Raw genomic sequence first — 24,088 nt, forward strand, 5'->3', positions numbered from 1 at the left:
GAATGAGAATAGAATGGCTTCTATCAACAGACAGCGAGTCAGGATTCTCTTTAGTAAAGAGTGACAGGCAGAGCTCACCTGGGAAGGTAAGTCCTTTGAGAGGACCTCATTATGGGCCATGATGCCATGACCAGAGCTTATCAATTGTTCACCCAGAGTTCCATTGAGCCACGTGGTGAGAACCAGGTCTGGGAGACCGTGAACAGTATGGGAAATGTGGTATTTGAGCCTCTCGTTTTGAATTTCAGTGCCTTGGGCTCTCTGCTTCAAATCCTTCATCTGCTAAAAGGAGCATCTACTTTTTTACAAAGACTTCAGGAGGGCAGACCATTAGAGCAGCATCTATGAAGTGGCTGCCCCACATCAGATTTGGTACTACATAAATAAAAGATGGAATTCTCATTAATATTTGACTTGGTGCTTTTAAAGCTATTTTGTAAAGCAAATGTCTAGTCCAATTTGGGTATTTCAAAATGTACAAAGAATCCCAGAATGCTTGAGTTTCTTGTTCGTTTTGAAGGAATTTCCTCCAGGGAGACTGTTTCAGTTTAGTGGGATACTCAGGAGGAAAACAATAATGTGAATCTCTTTTCCCCCCTTCTTTGTTTTTCTAACTAATAGGCTATTCTAGAATTCTGCCACGGTTTGTTCAGAAATTACAAGGTAAACTGCCACAGCCAATTTTTGTGACGTTCCCCTCATTGAGTTAGTTGGGACTCTTGCTGAATTTCCTAGAAGGAAAAACAAACTAAATCTTATTAAAAGAATAATAAAACATTTGGTCGCCCACCACATGAATGCCAGCAAATGAAGTGTCAGATTCCCACCACCAATACCTTCACCCAGTTACAACTATAAGGTACTAAGGGAACTACCGTTTTTTAAGGACATTTTAAAAAGTGGCTAGGAAGAATTCTCTTGTCCACCTACACTGGTGTTTTGAGACCAGATGTGATTCGAGCCAGTTTGTGACTCAAGATATGAATCAGTTCATAATAACATAGTTTCCATTCTTTTTCATTATATGTATTTGTTTTGTTTTCCTTTTTCTGGATAAAATGACAGTGCTGAAAAGTCAATGTTTGACTCATAAGCAACTCATAAATATTTTAGTCACAACTTTTGATCAATTACTACCCCTCACCACCACCCCCCCCCCCTTGCCTTTCACTGTGCCCTGATTTGACCCAGCTTCTTAACGCATCTTGGCTTCTTCGGCAATACTTCCTTTCTCTCTAATTTTACCTTTTTTCAAAGCTTTAGTATTGTGCAATTAGTTCAACCAGAAATTAAGCCTTTCCCCTTTTTCTGTTTCTCATTCCAAATTTAACCCTTTAAAGCTCAGGATTGGCCATTGCCAAGATTCCAGATTCACTCTCTACACACATTTTTAAAACAAAGAGAAAGCAGCATTTCTCTTCTTGGCCTTGCACACAGTACAGAAGATTCAAACAAGGCAGGAGCCATGAAGCAGAAACGTCTTTTTCTAAGCAGCCAGCATAACCATGCTCAGTTCGGCCGCACCAACCCAAAGCAAGGGATGCTTTCAGCACAACACAATGACACACTCAAGGACACTCTACTGACACCATGGCTTCTGTCTGCCTTGTTTAGAACAACTCATGAAATCGATTGGAAAATGTCTGAACTTTATAGAATGGTATCAGACCAGGCACCTTATAGGATGACCCCAAAGTACCTGCGCATGCTAGTTCCAAGTGGTTAGAGCAGACATTGTTGGTGATCTGTCTTCAGATGCCTTTTCACTGCTTCTGTGGGCCCCTTTCCACCCCCATTCCCCAGTCTATACTGTTTTGCTTCCATTGGCCTGCACCTGAGGTCTCCTTGACTATTCAAGGGTTATTGGAACCACCCAACCCACATACACAGAAAGTCAGTCATGTTCTTCTACTCACCCAGGGTAGCCTATGGCCAATGGCTGGTTGCAGGGGGGATATGGAAGCCCAGCTCCTTGCTATAAAGCCAGCATATACTCTGAGGTGTAAATCACATTCCAGATTCCACTGAGATTGGATTTTGCCTAAAATCACACCTTTGCTTGGCTTCCCTCCCCTCGTGGTCCAGCGTCACCACTCCCTTGCCAGCTTCTCCAAGAGCATGTCCTAACATATGTCCTCGCTCATACCTACCACTCAGGATCTGCTGCGGGAAACCCCAGCCCACACCATCATCTGCCCTCCTTTGCACCCCCTCTGTAAATTTTGAGTCTTCTTATTCTTCTGCACGTTTCATTCCATGCTGACAGCTGCAGTTCATGACACCTGTTTCAGGTCTCAAACTTTGGTTGTGACACATGTCATAAACAAGTCTTGGTGGCCAGAGGCCCTTGATTAATGATCTCTGGTCATAGTGTTGAGTTCTTCTCTGCCAATGGCTTCAGACCATGTAACAACACACCGGAAGCTATGCATGCTGCCCTGGGGCCTCACTCCAAAATTCAGATCTTGCAATCGACAGGGAGTCTAGACTGAGAACCATAGGAAAATTAATGACGGTGGGTTTCTACTGTTGGCACTTCTTCCACGTTTCTGAGCTCTGAATATCATTTGAGGCCTTGAAGGCATATCTTTTTGAGAACTATATGCAGCAGGAGAGATCTAGAAATGTCACTGGAAAGACCTAAGTGGTTCCAGATATCCTGACTCAGAGGCAGCCCAGCGCTGAGAACCGCTCGATGGGAATGTCTACATTATGTGCTACCCTGGACACACCGTCCTAAACGCCAAGAAACAACATACTTCACGAGCTCCCAGGGCCCTCTCCGTGCCAGCCTCACGTGACTCCCCAACCCTCATTCCAGAGGCATACTCACGATTTTCACAGTGCCGCCCAGTGTAGCCTGCCAGGCAGGCGCACTTGTAAGATCCGGTGTTGTCAAGGAGGCAAGTACCATCATGGAAACAGGGAGAAGAGGAACATGCTGGAAGAGAAAAGGCAATTTCCCTCAGTGTCACTGTGCGGTGAGTCAACGTCTTCAAGCCTGGAGCCTCAACCAGAGTCTTTCACTTGCCTTTTGCAGTCTTCTTGCAATATTTTTACTTCTTTTACTGGATCTACATCACCAGTATTTGAGAATGCCTAAAACAGGTACTTATCTGATGTTATTTGATATTTTTGAAGGCCCCAGAAGTATGGCCCTATGGTCTGAAAAGCCTAAAGCCAATAAACAGCCACACCGCAGGGTTAAAGTGGAAGCATGCCTTTACCCCTCCCAGAAAGACCCCAGGGGAGAGCGGCAGCCTCAGATAGATTGAGATCTTTTTTTTTTCCTTCAAGAAAGTGCAGCATCCTGGGTCTTAGGGGAAAGGAACTGGAAGATCTCCATGACAAGTGTACTTGAGAATTTCCTAACATACATTCTGTAAACATTAGTTTCTTGCGATGTTGATATGTTCAACTAAGAAAGAGTTCTGAGCTCAGATATGGTAGGGAAACGCTGCTGGTATTAAATGACAATGAACCAGATTTCTTTACTGCAGAACTTCTCAGAATGTTCATGTCCTAATGTGCACTGCAAATGAAAAGGATGCATGTAATGTCTGGCCTTCCCCAAGCTTATCTGGCCTCAGAACCTGCATTTTACGGAGAACTGTTTTTCTACAGAGGATACTTTGGGAAACGGCGGTCTGCATCTGAACCACTAACCCTACATTAATTTATCCTGACACGGAACCAGATCACTGGGTCCAGTTCCACAAGCCCAAACGGAGTGCTTGCTCTCTGTGAGGCAGCTGGAGAGATGCAAAGATGAACAGGACATTCCGTTTACCGAATCAGAGCTTTTTGACAATAAATATACAACGACTATCACCTGAGGCATAATTCACCTAACGTTAGGAAAGAGGAGAAAGTGCTGTAAGAAGTTCAAAACAGGGCAAAGTCACAACCCATTGGAACAAAAGAAAAGGTTCAGCAGAGGAGGAGGAGCAGGAGACGAAGCCTGAGGGCTGGTATTTGACGCATAGGTGTGGAGAAGGTGACACTAGCCTGAGGAAAAATCCAGCGCTCGCACACAAACAGGGTGTCTGAGGAGCCACAGTGCTCCGTCTACTTGACCATGCAGACCAGCAGTTCCCAAAGTTCTCCAGTGGGGGCTGAGGAGTCCACTTCGGGGCAGGAAGGGACCCTCCTGGCCCTTCCCTCCATCACAGGGTCACAAGCTGGTGAGCCGCCACTGTTTCTACCTGGCGACCCTGATGGCCAGGCCTGCTGACTGCCACAAGGACCCACACAACTGTCTCAATGTGACTCCTCATCCCTTGGCCAGCCTCGGCCAGCCACGTACTACTGAGGGCGAGGATCAGCCAGAGGCGGACTGTACCATACCACAGAAGCACACTTCTAGAACCCCGGCCCGCACAGCTCTACCGGGGCCATCCTCTGTGAAGGCAGCAGGCACACAGGGGACCTGCAGCTGCTGAGAGCTCACATGGAGACATTCCAAGGGAAGGGCACGTGTGGGGTGGCGGGGGGGGGTGTGGACGGTATGCTGGTCTCACCCAAAGGACAAGGCTGCAGAGGGATGACCCTACTGCCACCACCACTTTTCCTAAGATGTTTATATCATGCAAAAGCCATAGTGATCAAAATGCCATGCCAATGCCTGGTTGGGTACTTTTAAAAAAACAGAACTTCAAGCCCGAGCTTAGTTTTTAAAACCTGATGCAACCCAATCTCAGAACAGTGAGGGCTCAGGGTGCTTCTTTAGGATGGAGTGTTTCGCTCATTTTGGTCAAATCCTACTTCCTGATATGAACAGGGCAGGAGTTAAAGTCAAGCTTAGAGTTACTCACAAAGTAAGGGGCCCTCACCACTGAGTGAAACGCTTTGGATGCCGGTCCTGTAGATAACAGGGAGGCTCGGGGCATGACTGGGGTTGGACAGCTCTGGAGTACGTCCTATGTACCAGACACTGCTAAATTCTTCATCCACTCCGTCTCCCAGAGCCTCCTGAATGGAGCAAGATCTATGCATATTCCCTTATGTGCTGATTAGGAAATTGAGGCCTAGAGAAGTAGAATTTACCCCAGGGCACACGGCTTAATCTGCCAGAGCTCCAAAGCTAATGCTCTTAACCACAAGATGCCCCCAAGTGTGATCTATAGGGCCAACTGCTTTGTGACCTTGGAGAAATTACCTAGCCCCTCCCGCTCCAGCATACAGGGGCATCCCTAGTTCCTAGGTATGCTTCTGGTGAACATCTGTGAAATAGAGCTTGCCATTTCTTTCTTCCTTCTCTTCCTTCTGTGTAGGTTGCTTCTGAGGATGCAGCACACTGGGTTTTAATAAGGCTGAGCAGGGAGAAGGGGATGTGCACAGAAAGGAGATGTTTGTCTGGAGCACAGCCATAAAATGCTACACTTGTCTCGATGGCCTTTACCTGTGATCTCCTCAAATACAGCATGGAAGCCATCGAAATTCTTGGAGCCATCTGAATGGAAGAGGATGTGGAGCGAAGAGTCTGTGCTCCGGATAGGAGCGGGCCGCTCATTGCCACAGAAGCGTTTGATGATCCGGCCATTGCTGCTGTCCCCATCACGGACCTCAACATAGTCATACTGGCACATGTAGTCAAACTCCAGGCTCAACATGATGAACCTGTGGGTGGAGAAGGGGAAAGCACAAAACAGGTGGGCCCTGAACCATCCTGAGACTCCTGAGACCCCTGACAAGTTCAAGGCCAGATGATGACCAGGTCTCGGAAGAGTGGTACCACTGGCCTGATCTGATAGAAAAAGGGTCCTGGACAATGTGAGGTGAAATGAATTTCCCTTAACAGAGGGGCATGTATATGTCTATTGTCCCCATGTGTGTGAGCATGCCCAGGCAGAAGGAGTGCCTATTCCATTCAGAGATGGCTGAATGCACATAGCTGGCCTCTCTTACAGGGGCACTTTTCCACCCATTCTGCCTGGCTGGTTCCTTACTGTCCTCAGGCTTCACCTTAAATATTCTCTCCTCAAAGAGGCTTCCCTGACAGCTGTCTCTAAAGGAGATCCTCTGTTCTCTTCCTAATGAAGATACTAATTTTAACTCCTCAAATTTATCTTCTTGATTTTGTGAGTGTGTGTCTCTGCATGCACAGGCATGAATGCCTACCTCCTCCGCTAGACTACAAATTTCTTGAGTGTAGGAGAGAACATTTGTCTTATCCCATCACTGTTTGCATAGTGCCTAACACAGTGCCTGGCATACAGAGATGCCAAGCGAATACTGATGAAGAGATGGTTGAATAGATACTATAGTATAATTTTACAATTGGAGAATGGAAAAAGTGCACATTGTCTTGCAGAACTCAATAAAAGAACAAAATCTCTGCACATCTTTCTGTTTGATGAAGGATAAGAAGGTAATTATCCTCTGGGTAGCAATAATTCTTGCCCCAAAGAGTAGAAAAGGTAGCACTGTATCAGAATTTCAGAATTGGGGGAGATCTGATAAACCTGTGATTGCCTAAAAGGGTGTTGGGTTTGGAAATACTGGAATACATCAGATCAAAAAAAGCAGAAGATGACCCCACGCTTCCAATTCCAAGAGACAAGACAGGAGGCAGCCACATCCTAGAGCAGGAGAGGAAAAGCCATTTCTCAAAATATTCCCAAGGCAATGTCTGGGTATCAAGTTCACAGAATGTACATCTGTATCTTCTCCTTCAAGTTTTGGAAAAGAAATAGGAAAAGACAGAAGAGCTCACAACTGTCACCTGAAACAAGGGCCTATTTCTACCACTTTGCGTGAAAAGTTCAAGGGTCAGGATTAGAGAACACTAGAATATAGTGAATCAGTATATTTTAAATGCATCTAAGAATCTTACTAAAAAGAAGCCCTCTAGCTAAGTATAGCTAGTGTTTATTTTACAAAGTTTTTATCACAAAACCTTTTGTAAGGGACTGTAAGTTCCATTAACCATGCTTTGTGAAACGTGGTCTAGTATCTAACAACCAGACTTCTTTTTATTTTCCTATGCTTATTTATTTTTGAGAGAGAGAGAGAATTTAAAGTAGCCTCCAGGCTCTCAGAGCCTGACATGAGGCTTGAACTCACGAACCATGAGATCATGACTCAAGCCGAAGTCGGACACCTAACCGACTGAGCCACCCAGGCACCCTAGGATCTGGCTTCTCATCAAGATGCCACTGCTAGCTTACAGCGAGCCTTGACAGATCAGTTCTTTCTCTGGACTTCAGTACCTCTGTCTGAAAAGGGAAGGAGCAGGGACAAGGCCACCACCCAACAGAGATTACGGCTTTTTCTGAAACCAAAATATGAGACACTGCAAGTTGTATTTATGTTCATACACTCATTTGTTCTGTTAACATCTATCTGTGGCAGGCCTTTTCTGTGGCTGGCGCTGTTCTAGGTGCTGAAAGCACAGCAGTGACCCAACTAAATCTACCCAACTAGTGCCTGCCCTAATGGAGAGTAGTTCTGATTTAGGGAATAAACAATAAACAAGGAAACTAGAATACAAGGTAATATCATAGAGTATTAGGCGCTGTGAAGAAAATAAACCAGGTAAGAGCAGGAACAGTGACTGGGGAGGGTAAGCTTTTTATAAAAGAGAGGTCAAGGAAGACCTCTCTGAACTTGATATCTGGGCAGACACTTACATGATGAAATAGATCCAGTCATGGGAAGTCATGGGGAAGAGAGATCCAGGCAGGGGGGGTCTGTAAGTGCAAAGGGCCTGAGGCAGTAATGAGTTTGGCATATTTGAGGAACTGAAAGAAGGTCAGGATGCTGCAAGGTGGAGTATAAGGAGACTGGTATGAACTAAGGAGGGGGGCAGTATCCAGATCCTGCATGATGAAGAGTCTAGATTTTATTCCAAGCCTGATAGGAAGAAACTGGAAGGTTTCAACAACAGAATAATGATTGGATTTAGAATTTTAAACGATCTCTCTTGTCACTGAGGAGGGTAAGCAGCAGAGCTGGCAAGAATGCACACGTGAGCCAGTTAGGAAGCCATGAGAGAACTGAGGAGAGATGGTGTGGGGATAAAGGCGAATGGTGGCACTAGAGTCAGATGCGGATGGAATTGAGATTATTTTACAGGTAAGAAAATAGATTTTGTGGTGGCCTGGCTGTGGTAGGTGATAGAAAGAGGGGCATCAGGGATGATCGCTCAGCTTTTGGTCTGAACACTGTACATATGCATCAGCGTTTCCTGTTATTTTTTATTATCACTGGCCAGCAGGTCCATATCTGACTAGAAGGGAAGAAATCTACCTATTTCCAGGCCTCCCTAGTGGTGTTCCCAGGCAGGTGATGTGCTTCTTCAATCCCTCCACCATTTTGGATTTTTGTTTTGGGAGAGATTTTCTTTACATCCTGGATCTTGGAGAAGCTCCTCAGACACCCTTTAAGGGGACCATCTGGCCTTGTCCCTGAGGTCCTGAAATAATATGCAGCATTGAACACATCCCCTCATCATCTCTGGCAGACCCCACCGGAGGCACCTTAAGCAGAAGGGTGTGGGCCTTCAGATGTTCCTTGTGCTAACCATTCTCTAGAAAAGTCCAATTAACGAGTCTCACTCCCAAACCCGATCCTACAGGAATGGGGAAACCAGCCACCGAGGGCCAGCTTTGATGACGAGAACTGAGAAGGGGACCTGTTTTGTTGGCTCCTTCCCAGGTAGGGCATCATGTGGTCCCTATTAGAGGACAGAGAGCCATTCGAGGAGCCAGCTGGAATGTGGAAACCTCCACTGATCCATCCGGAAAATACTTACTGAAAACCTGTGCCCTAGAAGATTAGAGATTTTCATGACTGTCAACCTCCCCACTGGTTAGAAAAAGAAGAGCTAAGTGGACAGTATTCCTAGAAATTCCAGGGGTGAGTGGGCCACTCTGCTTCCCTAGAGAGTTAAAGGAGACGTGTTTCCCAGGAGAGTGGGATACACTGGAGGCAAGGAGAAGTTCTTTCAACACTTATTTATGCAACAAGTATCTGCCAAGCACCTACGGTGTGTACCATGTACTGTCCCCAGCACTAGGATACAGCAGTGAACCGTTCTCTCTTGTGTTATTTATCTACAGTTACAACAATACTGGATCTGTACTTTGTACTATGGTATAAATTACATATTTGTGAGGACCCCAAAGCTTCATAAGAAGAAATGACTTACCTTCAATGCAAGCGAAAAAACTGGTTTATTTGTTATAGAGGTGGTTGTCATTTTCTGAGAACATCAGTGAAAGGAGCTAATGGATGTAAATTCCTTGAAGGTTAGACCTGTGCCTTTTATTTCTTCACTTTCCTCCCATAGAACCCAGCCCAGTACTGGGAGAATAGGAAGACTTGGTAAAGATTTGTGGATGGGTAGACTGCTATCAGTATTTTGCTTTGTTGGTGTTATTCTTGGGTCAAAACTGCCTAAGCACCCCCAGTTCTAGGGCAATGAATGACAAACATTTCATTGCCAGTAGCTTTGACCAGGTCTTATCCCATGGAATTGCCAAGACTTTAAAAAGAAAAAAAGTCTCCATTGTACATTTTCTGCTTTTAAGAATAAGGTGCTGATGGTTAGCCTTTGGTCACTAGGATCCAGGGCGCTCAGTCCTCTTACTGTGTTTCCTTATAACCTCAAACTCTAATTCTGATCTCAGCCCCTTACCTTAGCTGGATGATGAACCCAGGTTTGGCATGAATGGTCCATTCACAGTGAGCATTTAGAGGGTAGCTCTCCAACAAAATCTGGCCCTTTGGAGCTCGCAGAACCTGGCCACATCCTGGGAAGAGAAGATTGGGACACGGAAATTGGAATAAACTGGAAAGAGATGGTAGAAGGTCTCAAAGAGCCTTTGTGTTCATCCCACACCCCTGAGAACAGAATGGAGAAGGAAGTTACTTTCTCAAGCACCTGTCAATGTGCTAGGAAATTTGCATAGGTTAATTCGCTTAATCTACCCAAGCTTATTTCCCAAGCTTGAAAGGGGAAGTAATATCATTCCAGTTTTCCATCTGGGAAGATGTATAACAAGAGAGTTAAAGAAATAGCTTGTTGAGGGGTGTGTGGGTGGCTCAGTCAGTTAAGCATTTGACTTCGGCTCAGGTCATGATCTCATGGTTCATGGGTTTGAGCCTCACATCGGGCTCTGTGCTGACAGCTCAGAGCCTGGAGCCTGCTTCGGATTCTGTGTCTCCTTTTCTCTCTGCCCATTCCCCATCTGTGTTCTTCTCTCTCTCTCAAAAAACAAAAAAAAAAAAGAAATTAAAAAAATAAAGAAATAAATAGCTTGTCAAGCCACTAAGTGACTGAGCAGAATTCAAACTTAACCATGCCTGAATGTAAAGTCCAAGCCACTCTATCATTCTGCCTCTCCAAGACTTCCATATGCCAACCTGCTGACTCCACCCTGAAAGGCTTTTTTTTTTTTAAACTATTTATTTAGAGAGAGAGAAAGCACAAGTGGGGAAGGGGCAGAGAGAGAGAGAGAGAGAGAGAATCCTAAGCAGTCTTTGTACTGTCAGCCCAGAGCCCACGAACCCACAAACTGTGAGATCAAGACCTGTGCTGAAGTTGGATGCTTAACCAACTGAAACACCCAGAAGCCCCCGCCCTTAAAGGCTTTGAAAGTAGACACTGTGGCCTTTGTCTGAAGCCTGAATCTGCATAAGACCCTTGGTCTGTGTTCCCTGAACATACTCTACCTCACAGATATAACACCAAAGCAATTCCTACTTGACCCCTTTCCATCCAGTTAGAAAATGTATGACAATTTTTGTTCTATTTGCAATTACGTAATAAATGCCTCCCTAACCCAGGACACCAGAAGGAGGACATGATCTCCAACCAGCTGGACTGCATCACTGGTTTTCTATTTTTTTTTCTAGCCCCCAATCCCTTTTTCCCAGACAAACTCTCATGAAAACCACCAATTAGAAAAACATGGACCCGAGAGGCTCTCTTGCTTGAAGCAGGGGGTCCAAGGCCCTCCACCCTCATTATCACCCTGGTTCCTTACCTCCAAGGAATCACAAAGATTTGAAAACCACTGGGCTGAGTCCTCATTAAATTACATCATATTTTCTAGTGTTAAGATAAGCATAGGTGTGCAAGATGCACTCTAGTTTCACAAAAAGGTTTGGAGGAAAGGTCTTGAATTGGTTTATAGAAAAAAAAAAAACATCTGGGTCATGTAAATAAATGCTACTTTCTACCAGAGTTGTCAAACTATAATCCATGGGCCAAATGTGGCTCACTGCCTGTTTTTGCACATAAAGTTTTATTGGAACAGAGCCACACCTGTATTCTATGTATGGTCTATGGGTGCTTTCAAACTGTAATGGCGGAGTTGAGCAGTTCTGACAAGAGACAGCAGAGCCCACAATAATGAAAATATTTACTAGCTGCTCCTTCAAGAAAAAGTTTATCTAACCCCGCTCTATGCCGAAATCCAGTTTGACCTCATAAATTCTAGATATGCAGTTATACTCAATAGCCCCTCCCCCAAAATAAAAATTCTCATCGCTTAGAAGAAAAATATTAATGTCAGCTGATACTGCTCCATGGCAAGATGGTGGTGGCGACATTTCTACCATATCAGGAAAAGAGCTCAGATTCTGCTTTCAACAAGCTGCGAGGTGTGAGGCTTCTGCTTTTGTGACGCTTACTGCTAGGCTGGCTGCACAAGTCATGTCTTCACTCGGACTTTCTCGGCTGCTGTCCTGGTCTGTCAGGGGCAAGCATCATCCACCACTGTCCATTGGGGTCCTCATCCCGCCCAGCCTCAGCCATCCCTCTCTGCAATCCGCTTCCCCAGTATCTGATTCTCCACACAGCAGCCAAAGCCGCCCCGTAAATAAAAACAGTAGTAGATCACAGTACTCTCTTGATTCAACCCTCCAAAGGCTTCCCGCTATGCAGATACCGTTCACGGCCCGGCCTCCATGAGTGCCCAAACGCACCCTCTGCCTGGCCTCCACTCCACTCATCTGCCTCCTCACCCTGCCCGTGCCACACTGGCCTCCTCTCTGTTCCCTACTCTGGGCCTTGCACTTGCTGCTCTTAACCTGACAGGTTTGTCTTCTTCCCCATCTCTGTTCTTTGGGACTTCAGTTGAAATGCCATTTCTTCAAAGAGACTTTCATGTCTCTACAGTAACTACCCTTATCCTATTTTTGTTTTCTTCATAACACACATTGCTATTTGGAATTATCCAGCTTATCTGCTTACTCACTTTAGTAGAGCTGGGACTTTTTCTAGCTTGTACACCTAGAATGGAACCGGGGATGTAATGGGTTGAATGGATGAATGAATGATGACATTATCACAGGTCAGGCACGGGCTGAAACATTTACAAGCACCCTCTCATTTAATGCTCATGAGAAACCTAGGAGAACAACATTCAACTCTCCATTTCCCAGATGCCGAACGCGAAGGATAGAAGTTAGGTGACTTCTTCCTCAAGGCCAGACGGCCAAGAGGTCAAAGTCTGCAAGTGACTGTTCTACTCTCAAGTACCGGTTATGAATGGAGACTTCAGAGTCCCCACTGCCATTGGTTTGAGACTCAGCTTTACCTTCACTGGCTGTGTGGCTTTGGGCAAGTTACTTCTTCTCTCAGAACCTCAGGAAACTGGAATCGAATGGGAATAAAACTGGCACCTACTTCACGTGATTTTGTGAGACTTGAATCAGATTATGGGCAGAAAGCCCTTAGCAGAGACATCAGTAAATGTTAGCTGCTGCTGGTTGGCAGCTGAGCAGGGATTTGAACTTGGATCTGCCTAGTACCAACGCTGGGTCTTGGCTGGTACATTCAACTGTCTTGGGGGCTTCCTGACCTAGCCCGGTCCAGCTCCATTTGGAAGCAGTAGGATTTTTCTACCCCCTGAAACAGATACACTGAATCTTCCCCCCTGCCACCCACCTGTCGTGTTTTCTGAAGTGCACGTTCCTTCTTCCTGCACACCTCACACACCATCGCCCCCATCCACCCATCTGCTGCCTGGCTACGGAAGTGATACGCTGGGTGTGAGAGACAAAAAAAGAAATCTTCCTGCACAGCCTCCACCCTTTGGGGACTGGCAGCTTCCCAGCCTGCAAGGTGTTAAATCCCAGCTCCCACAGCAAACCTCCCGCAGGGACCCTGAGTTAGAACCAGCAGCAAGTGCTGCCTGCCTGTTTTCTTGCATACGGAAGCTGCACTCGGGCAGCAGGGAACCCGGGCCTCTCCTCAAGTCTGGGGGTGCTGGTGCCCATCCCAGTCAGGTCTTCTTGGCAGGACCATTCAGGCTTTAGCCAGACCCAGGATCTCATGCAGCCTCTAGAGAGGCTGAGGCGTCCATTCCCACCCAGGCACTGGCCCCTGGCCATGTGAAAGCTATACCACTTGTCCCTGCAGGCCCGAGGCTGTCCTTCAGAAGCAGCCAGGGTTCCAAAGCGCATGCCATGCCTCGGCTCCTCATGATGTTTTCCTTCTCCCTCTGGGGGGAAGGGAGGAGTTGACCCCAAGACGGTGGACAAGTTCCAACCAACCAGACACAAAGAGGCCACTTCTCAGAAGTGTGCTGGGGGCGGNGGGTGGGGGGGGTGGAAAGGGGATGGGGCACAGGGAAGAGGAGGAAGGAGCTCTACCCTCTCCGCACACCAAGGAGCTCCTTCAGCTCCCTTTCCACTCTCGCCTCCTCTCCGGGAACTGGCGGGCCTGGGTGCAGGGGCGGACTCAGTGCACCTCTCTGTCTAGGGCAGAACAGTGAACACAGCTGAGTGTTCCCGCCAAGGAAGCACTGTTGGCCAACCAAGCAGGTGGTCCTGAGGCTGAAAGACCAGAGCAGGCAGCGGGCCCGGAAACGTGTTCAGATTCCTGACGATGTCTTGTTGCAGGGGGGACGTGGGGCGTGTGTGTATGTGTGTAGGGGTGTTTGCCAGAGAAGCCAGACTGTCCCCTGGGCTCTCAAATCCTGGATTCCTCTCCCACCCCACCACCCCCCGACCCTCCTCTGTTGCTACAAGCCAAAACAGGAGAGTTCACTGAAGAGACTCTGCTACTGCAGAGCTGAAGGGAAATCTCCATTAACTTCTAAACTGGCAAGAGAGCTGGAAGGTTCCCAACAAAAATGAACACCCCAGCATTCAGACAAAAGTCTTGCGATCTCCAGCATGGGGTGGGGGGGGAGGGGAGGAGCAAGAGACAGACACAACAAACTTCTGAGACGTGGTTGGGTTTTGTTTTATGGGTTTTTTTGTTTGTTTGTTTGTCTTCTTAAATCTTTCCTCTTGGGAGTGGGGAGAGGGGGAAGAAATAAAGAAAGCACGCATTCAGACAGAGAGAGACATTTGCATTTTCTTCCCTCCTTCGGAGAGGACTCCGGGGCAAGGCTCACAATGATTAAGGGGCAGTCGTGAAGTCAGGCTGGGTCCGTTTCCGCTCAGTCTTTTACTAGCTGTGTGACCCCAGACAAGTTCTCCAGGTTCTCAAGGCCAAGACTTCCTCATTTGGAAATGAGAACGTTCCTTCCACCATGTCATTGTTTTCTTATTTGTTATATGGATTAAATGAGATAGATCTTTATGTAAAGCATTTAGCATAGTACCTGATAGGGAAAATGCTCAATAAATGGCAACTAATAGTGCTGTTTCTCTTGAGTCTTGTCGGGACCGGAGACACTATTTTGGCCCAAGACCCACTGAGGATGGTCCAGCTTCTAATTCCCTGCTCTGACCCTTAAGGCTCCTTAGAGTCTCCTTACAGCATTGGCTACATCCCTAAACCCATTTAGACCCAGAAGCCCCAACACTGATGGCAGAACAAATGCCTGGATGATGATATGAGGATGACCCATGTCCCAGGCCAGGAGCTGGGAGGCAGCTCACACCTTTCACGTGACTATTTCATCCTACCATGACCTGCTGGGCTCCTGGACAGGAACTTGGAGTGGGGACCTCAAGTGCCTCCCACAACAAGAAATGATTTAGGATAGAGGATGAAAGACTGGGCTCTGGCTTCTGAATTGGCATTTCTTTCTGCTACTTAACAAGCTACGTGATGGAAGGGAAGTTACTTAACCCCCCTGTGCCTCAGTGTCTCACCTATAAAGCGGCTTTGATGAGGAATAACAGCCTTGGACATGAAGGCACTTAGAACAATGCCTGGCTCATAATAAGTGCTAAAAGATGGCTTTCACCAGGGGCTCAGATCTTAATCAGGAGCTGTCAGATGTCCAGGAATAATTCCATGGCTCACCTTATGATTTGGCCTATAATCTCAACTAATTTGATACTTTAGAGTGATGTTTATTTAATTGTTTGCCTCCTTTCTACCTATGACACAGTTCTGTGAGAGAAGGGACCTCATCTGTCTTCTTCACACCTTTATATGCATGAAGTAGGCGCCCAAATAATTCTTTATTTTTAAAATTTTTTTAGCATTTATTCAGTTTTTGAGAGACAGAGAATGAGTGGGGAAGGGGCAGAGAGAGAGGGAGACACAGAATCTGAAACAGGCTGAGCTGTCAGCATAGAGCCTGATGTGGGGCTCAAACCCACAAACTGTGAGATCATGACCTGAGCTGAAGTCAGATGCTTAACCGACTGAGCCACCCAGGCACCCCGGTGCCCAAATAATTCTTAACTGAATGAATGCCTATGCCGGATAAAATCAAACATCTCCTGCCCAATCAAACCATTTTGAAAGCCCCTCATCTTTGTATCAAGTGGTCTGTCCACTTAGTTGAAACAGCTTGCCAGCAAGAACAGTTTCTGCCACTTTGTTGCAGAAAGTGTGTCTTCCCCAAAGTCACCAGGGTCTTCACAGAAATAGCAAAGAGATAACTCCACCAATCTGCCTCAAAAGAGAGGGTCTGGGCTTGGGTAGTACAGAGAACTTCAATCGCTGAATTAAAAAAAAAGGATTTCAGTCTTTTATCTCTGTGCTTCAGTTTGGTTGATTTCTATTAAATCTGTTTAAGTTCCTCGATCCTTTCTTCCATTGTGACCAATCAACCGTTAATCCCCTCCAATGAATATTTTAAGATTTCAGATATACGGTTTTCTGAAATTTATTTTTAACACTTTCCAAATATATCTTGAAATTTCTCATCTCTTTTTTTCATCACGCCTTTTCCTGTAGAACCTTTTAATATATTTAAAGTTATTTTATTTTACATTTTATTTTTTTTAATGTAAGCTCTACACCCATCATGGGGCTCAAACTCATGACCCTGAGATCAAGAGTTGCATGCTCTACTACCAACGAAGCCAGCCAGGTGCCCCTCTTATAAAGTTTCTTTTTTTTAATTCCTTATCTGAAAATGCCAGTATTTGACCATGCATGGCTCGTTTCTTTTGACTGATCTTCTTCTCTTGCCTGAAGGTTGTATTCTCTTGCTTCTTCACAATAGAAAATATATATTTTTCTTCTAATTGGTAACACCCTTTCCTCTATTAGGCAGGGAGGATGAGGAGCTGATCATTTAGAGCCAATCAGAAATTAAGCTAGTATGAAGTAGGATGGGAGATATGTTTCTTCTAGAAGGATCTTGAAATTGAAGCACCAGAAACCTAAAAAGAGTCTGTCTTTGATTTTCAACACTCCTCCTGAACCCCCACCCAACTTCCTACACCTCCATAATTGTAAGACTGGGAATCCGTGAGCTTTTGAGACTTTGAAATCGCCGAGTTTTTGAAGCTGCAAAACTCCAACATCCCTGGATCTTCTGCTTTCTGGTCCTGCCCAAGCCTCTGCTGGCTCAGCACAGCTTCATCTGAAAGAACACTAGGTGGACAGAATTGCCCTTACTGTGGGGTGTCTTCTAGATGTAAGCTCAACAGGCTGGCCCCTCCTTTCACCTGCCGTGCCCTCAGCCTCAGAGCTGGCCCTGGGATGAAGCATCCTACATCACCCACCTACCCAGGAAGAACGTATTCTTCTGGAGTTTAGATTCTTTTAGATTCTGTGTTCACAGATACTTGACTATTTTAAAGAAAACTGTGAATTTCCTTGGGTTTATCAAGTGATTTCTTGCTGTGTGAGCAGGAAGGAAGGTCTTTTTCATGTCCTCCTATACCTTAGCCAGAAACTGAGCAATGACTGATGAATCTTTGACAACCTAAGATTCTCTTCAAAGGTTCAGACATGAATTCCCTGCAGTCACAGCTTTAGCAATATAAAATATGTTATATATAAAAAGATATATGTAGTGTATATATAATGTATATAATTTTCATATTATTTCATATGAGATGTAAAATACTACTTAACCATAAGTAGTATTTTATTTACATATCTTGTATGTAAGTATTTACATATCTTGGGGAAGATTACCTCCTCATGTCCAGTATATATTTTCTTGTTCCTTGGGGAATTCTACTTCATTATTTTTCCTCTCCAGCCCTACAGTGATTTCCTTCCCAAACAATAGAAAGGAAAAGGAGGGGCTGGCTCTGGCTTAGTAATAATAAAAATAGCAGGCACCATTTATTGAGCATTTACTATGAACCAGGCTCCATCTTAAGGGACTTACAGATAGTACTTCACTTAACCCTCCCTCACAAAAATCCGCAGAGAGGCCACTATTATTATCCCATTTTGTAAATGAAGAAACAGATTTACAAAGATTGAGTAACTTTGCCCAAAGTTGCAGAGGGAGGAGAGACTCAAATCCAGGTTCTACTGTTTCCAAGCCCAGGTGGTAAGCACCACAGAGTATAGTCCCAAATTTGGATCTAAATGGGCATTGTTCCTTTCCTGGAAGTTTCAGGACACATAAATCCAGGGCAAGATGAGCCAGTTTCCAGTGACTCTTCCCTGATTTCCCTAGGAAGACAGCTCCATATATCAGTAGCACACAGATTTGTGAGTCTTCTTGTTCCCTCTCTCTCTCTCTCTCAATCTTTCTCTCTTTAAAATTTGTTCTTGATCATTCCGCATTATGGTTCAAGGACCAGGCTACACAAATCAGCCTTCTGTCTCAAATTCTAGCCCATGTTTTTAGGCAGGGCTCCTGGCCAGTCTCTCTGTTGTATCCAAAATATGGCTAAGAAGATAAAATTTATTAAGGGTCTATAATCTCTCCCCATAAATCTTCTCTCATCTGGGTTGACTTCCTAACCTTGCATCCCCTAGATTCTCCATAGCCTGAAAGCTCAGGTCACTGCAATGTGAGCTACAAGTGTGGCATCCTGGGTGGCTCTTCCGCCCTCTCATTGCTCATCTCATTTGGTGGCTAAAGAACTCAGCCTGAGGGCCACGTTAAATAAGCTCCACTCTGGGGCACCTGGGTGGCTCTGTCAGTTAAGCATCTGACTTCAGCTCAGGTCACGATCTCACAGTTCATGAGTTCAAGCCTTGTGTAGGGCTCTGTGCTGACAGTTCAGAACCTGCAGTGTGCTTCAGACTGTGTGTGTGTGTCTCTCCCTGCCCCTCCTCCACTCACACTCTGTCTCTCTCTTTCTCAAAAATAAACATTAAAAAAATTAAAACAGAATAAAAATAAGTAAATAAAATAAATAAATTAACTCTACTCTGGAGCACAATGGAGTGGTTCCACTTAAGAAGTCAACTTTCCAGTTTACAAGGCCTTGGGAGGAAACCTTAATTTTGACTTTAGCTGTCAGGGCCTTTCATAGCCAGCATCCAGATCACAGCTCGTAATAACCACTCCCTACCAAAGGAACCAGGATGCATGGAGAAATGGCTGGCTCCAGGACTTGGACATAAACAGTCAGAGTGAACTTGGAACATTTGGTTGCGGGGGGGGGGGGGTCGGGCAGGAAGAAAGCAAGGAATTGCCTCAAGAAAGATGCTGTAGAGCTGGCTCAAAGGGTCTTTGCTGGTCAGTTCTGGGACAATTTGAGCATCAGAAAGAAAAATGATAACATTACAAAATGCGGGAAAAACGTAAATTCACGAGTTCAGAGTGCTATGAAAAGAGAAAGTCAGAGGTGAGAAAATGATCATTGGTGCATCCAGGCGAAGGGGCATATGAACGTACTATTCTTTCAACTCTGTGAATATAAAACTTTTCAAAATAAAAAGTTGAGGGAAGGAAGAAAGGGTCTGAGCCTTTCTGAAGCCTGGATATTCTGAGCTTACTAAACCAACCTTTCCTGGGCAAGAGGATCTGAATAAAGTTCTCTCCTGGGCTCCCTGACCTCAGGCCCTTCTATGAGCGTGGTTAATATAACCTGTCCATGGTTATGAATGAATCAATCACATAATGGGTTTTAAGACTGTCATACTAACTATTAAGAATATTGTCAAGGACAGTGAGCAAATAAAGGAGCTATAACATCTGCTCAGTAGTAAATGCTCTATAATTTAAATTTAAAATATCTGATCCTTTCTGGCATTTGCCTGTCACTTCTCCTTCCAAAGGTCTATATGGCACTAAAGAAAAAATTCCAGGGCTCCGCAGATGGTACTCAGCAGGAAGCCCTCCTTCAGAATTAAACAGCCTGAAAGGATCGCTTGGGTGCCACCTACTGGGTAAATGCTTCCATCGCCCCAGCCAGGTTCAGCTCTCTCTATACAGGCAGGCAGCATAGCGCCAGGCACCAGGAGAGTGCTCAACAAACAGTGAAATGAATTACTTCCTCTGAATCCCCCTCACATTTCTTTAATGCCAGTATGAGGAGCAGGTGATAAGAACCTAATACCACCACACTGAGGTCTTCTCACAGTCAAGCCCTGTTTCCACAGACGGACTGTAAACTCGTTGAGGGCTCATTGTTCTCCCTGGTGACCAGCCCATAAGAAACGCTCCATAAATGCTTATGGCTGTGATCAAATAACACACAATGTGTGCAAAGAGGCTTTCCAAACAAGAATAATGAAATTGAACAAGTATAACTGAACCAGCATAGAATGAGATAGGAATGTGGCCGTTTTTCTGTCTGTTTCATAGCACTGACCACATTCCAATTTTTTTTTTTCGGTCTCTGCACTCTGAATTGCAAGACCCGAAATTACAGGGACCATATCTGTCTTGCTTATCACTGTATGTCCAGGACCTAGGAGCATCTATTCAAAAAATATTTTTGGCGGTGCTTGGGTGGCTCAGTCGGCTGAGCGACCGACCTTGGCTCAGGTCATGATCTCACGTTTTGTGAGTTCAAGTCCTGCGTTGGGCTCTGTGCTGACAGCTTAGAGCCTGGAGCCTGCTTTGGATTCTGTGTCTCCTTCTCTCTCTGTTCCTTCCCTGCTCATGCTCTCTCTCTCTCTCTCTCTCTGTCTCTGTCTCTCTCTCTGTCTCTGTCTCTCTCTCAAAAATAAATAAACATTTAAAAAAGAAATATTTTTGAATGGGTGGGTAGAGAGAGAATGACGCTCTCTGCTCTCTTTCCAGGGATCATGACCAGTTGTCCTAGCCAGTTCTGCTATCCTCTAGAAAGTCTTGATCCTACATATGGGCACCCTCACTATCCAGCCAGTCAGACTCCATATGCAGCCAGCTTTTATACTGAAGCTAAACCCAAGGCTTAACCAATGGGTGTTACTTACAAAGACTCATGTACAGGATTTCTTTGGGCAATTGCTCTCTGCCTGTCTTGTTACTACTTGCTTTAGTACTCTCTTGTATCCAAATATTCTTCTCTTTCTCTGTCCCATCCCTAAACAAAACTCCCTTATTTATACAGAGGGACTGGAGAACCGCTTAGGAAATATTGTACCCCTCCTCCCTGGGATGGCGTCTCCTTCCCTACTTGACTAATCGGGGGCTTGGCCGTGTGACTTTTTTTGGAAAGTTAGTGGATGTGATGTGAGCAGAGGCCTTAAATGTGCATGTGCATCTGGCTTAGCCGCTAGTGTTTCTGCAACCCACCTGAGCAGCGTACATCCCAAGTAGCTGCTGCTCCTTTGGGGCTGAGCTCTGAAGCCAGAGTGCAAACCAGGCCAACACAGCTGAAATCAGTGGAACCCCAGCCAACCCCCAGATGTATGAAAAAGGAAAATAAACATTTGTCCTTTTGAGATAGTTTGTTACACACACACACACACACACACACAAACTAATACAGATGAACACATTATCACCACTACTTCTGAAAGCTTCACTTGGAAGTTCTGTTCTATGATCACAGCACCCCTCCCGTCTACATGTTTCACTCCTCTGTCACCACTGCACCCGATCTCCCACCTCGCTGATGCCTCTGGTCTCTGTCCTTTCTCCAGCCTCTTTCGGGTTTCATGTGGTCCCCAGTGTGGACAATTGTGTCTTAGCCAAGGCACAGACCTACCAGATGACTGGTTTGAGTCCCCTCTGCTGCGCAGCTGCTCGAGAGCACTGCCCAACTGTGTGGGCAGTACCACCCGCACGGGGGATCCAGCTGCAACGGGTCCTCAGTCTACTCGGACAAGCGTTACTTCACCTTGAGCTGGTGCCTCTCCCTAGTCCTCCTGCGGCTGACCCAAACCTTCGGTGCTCCCCAGCCCCAAGCGCAGCCTCGTGTGCACTCTGCTCGTGGCGGGATTTCACTTCTCACTTTTCAGTGAAAACAGAGCTATCTGACAGGGGCCTCGCCAGCGGGGTAGGATGGCACCGTGCTTAAGAATGAGGGGTGTAGGGCGCCTGGGGAGCTCGGTCAGCTAAGCGTCCGACTCTTGATTTTGGCTCAGGTTATGATCTCACTGTTTGAGAGATTGAACCCAGCGTCAGGCTGTATGCTGACAGTGTGGAGCCTACTTGGGATTCTCTCTCTGTCTCTCTCTCTCTCTCTCTGCCTCCCTCTCTCTCTGCCCCTCCCCACTTGTGCTCTCACTTTCTCTCTCTCAAATAAATAAACTTAAAAAAAAAAAAAAGAACAAGGTGTCTAGGGGCACCTGGGCGGCTCAGTCACTTAAGCATCCCACTTCGGCTCAGGTCATGATCTCTCAGTTTAAGGGTTCGAACCCAGCATCCGGCTCTATGCTGACAGCTCAGAGCCTAGCCTGCTTCAGATTCTGTGTTTCCCTCTATATCTGCCCCTCCCCCACTCACACTCTGTCTCTCTCTCTCTCTAAAGAATAAATAAAACATTAAAAATTTTTTAAAGAAAACAAGGGAGTCTAGACTCACACAGACTTAGTCACCTTCCTGTTTTACCAACCGAAGAGCAAAGGCATAGGTCAATCATCACCTCCCCTGTCCCTGACTCCCTAGGGTTAACTGTTCTTCTATCTAAGTTCTCAGAGCACTTAGCCATACCCTAGTTCACAGCTTTTTTCTTGGTTTCCCATTGCTCTTAGAATAACATCTAAACTCTGGGGGCACCAGGGTGGCTCAGTCAGTTGAGCATCCAACTCCTGATGCAGCTCAGGTCATGATCCCTGGGTTGTGAGATCAAGTACCACATCAAGCTCCACACTGAGCATGGAGTCTGCTTAGGATTCTCTCTCTCTCCCTCTGCCCCTCTCCCCCACTTGTGTGTACTCTCTTTCTAAAACAGAAAATTAAATTAAATTAAATTAATAAAAACATCTAAACTCCTTACCTACTTCCCCTGCCTCTAAGGTCACATGTGAGCCGCCTCTGGCAGGTGGTTCCACCCCCATCTCATACCTCTTCTCCGTTCACTCACCAAGAAAAAAAGTGACCTCCCATATCCGAAGGGGAGAAAACCCCAAAGTTATCTCATAACCCCAAAGGTCAACGTGAAATCTAAACCTGTTCATTATACTTCTTCTTTCTTTCTTTTTTTTAATTTTTTTTATGTTTTATTTATTTCTGAGAGAGACAGACAGCATGAGCAGGGGAGGGTCAGAGAGAGAGGGAGACACAGAATCCGAAACAGGCTCCAGACTCTGAGCTGTCAGCACAGAGCCTGACACGGGGCTCGAACCCATGAACTGTGAGATCATGACCTGAGCCGAAGTCGGATGCTTAACTGACTGAGCCACCCAGGTGCCCCAATATAATTCTTCTTTCTTAAACTTTTAGCGAAAGTAGTTTTTATTTCTAGACTGCCAACCAGCTTGGCAATTAAGGAGCATACAGAATAATAATAATGTATTCATTTATTCGTTGAGCCTTTTCTATATGCCAGACAAAGCATTAAGTGCTTCACATGCATTATGAATCCTTGAACTAACCCTATGAGGAAGCATTACCCTCACTGTAAGGAAAAGGAAACTGAGCTTAGCAAGGCTAAGCGACTTGGCAAAGGCCACAGTGCTAGTGACTGGCAAAACTGCAAGTCTGTCATTCCAGAGCTTTAGTCTTATCCATTATGCTCACCATCTTCAGAGAGCAGCTGCCAAAGGCAGACCGGGGTTAAACCCCACAGCTAATCCACATAGAACCCACCCGAGATGACACTCAAGTTTGTAGACCAGCAACCAAAATCAGCACTTTTAAAATTACGGGTATTCTGGGGGTGCCTCAGTGTCTCAGTTGGTTGAGCATCTGACTTTGGCCAAGGTCTTGATCTCACAGTTCCTGAGTTCAAGCCCCACCCACATCAGGCTTTGCACTGATAGTGCACAGCCTGTTTAGGATTCTCTGTCTCCTTTTCTCTCTGCCCCTCCCCTGCTCAAGCTCACTCTCTTTCTGTCTCTCTCTAAATAAATAAATAAATAAATACACATTTAAAAGTAAATACATAAAATAAAGTTATCTGTATTGTGGATAATTTAACATCCAGGTTCATCCAAAAATACAAATACACCCATTCCCTTCTAGATAGAGCTGAGTTCCTCAGCTGCAGACCACACAGCAAATCCTTTGCCTTAGATGCTCAAAACTCATGGCATTTTGCTGCAGGTTGCATCAGGCAAAGAATACCAATCATACCCCGTTCCCATCTCTGCAAACTGAGACTATCATTCATAAGAGTAAAATTGCTCCGACTGTCAACTCATCCTGTTTCTGACTCAAATAAGGAGCATGTAGGGGCATCTGGGTGGTTCAGTCAGTTCAGCGTCCCACTTCGGCTCAGGTCATGATCTTGCAGTCTGTGAGTTCGAACCTCGGGTCTGGCTCTGTGCTGACAGCTCAGGGCCTGGAGTCTGCTTCTGATTCTGTGTTTCCTTCTCTCTCTGCCCCTCCTCCACTCATACTCTGGCTCTCTCTCTCTCTTAAAAATAAATAAACATTAAAAAAAAATAAGGAGCATATAACAGGCTTAACAAGATAACAGTCTG

The 24,088-nt window shown here is 45.6% G+C and overlaps 1 protein-coding gene across 1 annotated transcript in view; it reads right to left on the bottom strand.

Annotated features, from left to right (window-relative positions):
- The window catches only part of PAMR1 (peptidase domain containing associated with muscle regeneration 1), a 76,585-nt gene that overhangs the window by 23,989 nt on the left and 28,508 nt on the right, over positions 1-24,088 (bottom strand). The window contains exons 4-6 of the mRNA XM_077777494.1: positions 9,641-9,755; positions 5,402-5,619; positions 2,834-2,941 (exon numbers count right to left, since the gene is read on the bottom strand). Of these exons, the coding sequence (XP_077633620.1) occupies positions 2,834-2,941; positions 5,402-5,619; positions 9,641-9,755 (441 nt within the window). The remainder of the gene's footprint in view (positions 1-2,833; positions 2,942-5,401; positions 5,620-9,640; positions 9,756-24,088) is intronic.

Source organism: Crocuta crocuta, unplaced genomic scaffold (assembly GCF_008692635.1).
Source record: "Crocuta crocuta isolate KB4526 unplaced genomic scaffold, BGI_CrCroc_1.0 scaffold384, whole genome shotgun sequence".
Classification (NCBI taxonomy): Eukaryota; Metazoa; Chordata; class Mammalia; order Carnivora; family Hyaenidae; genus Crocuta; species Crocuta crocuta.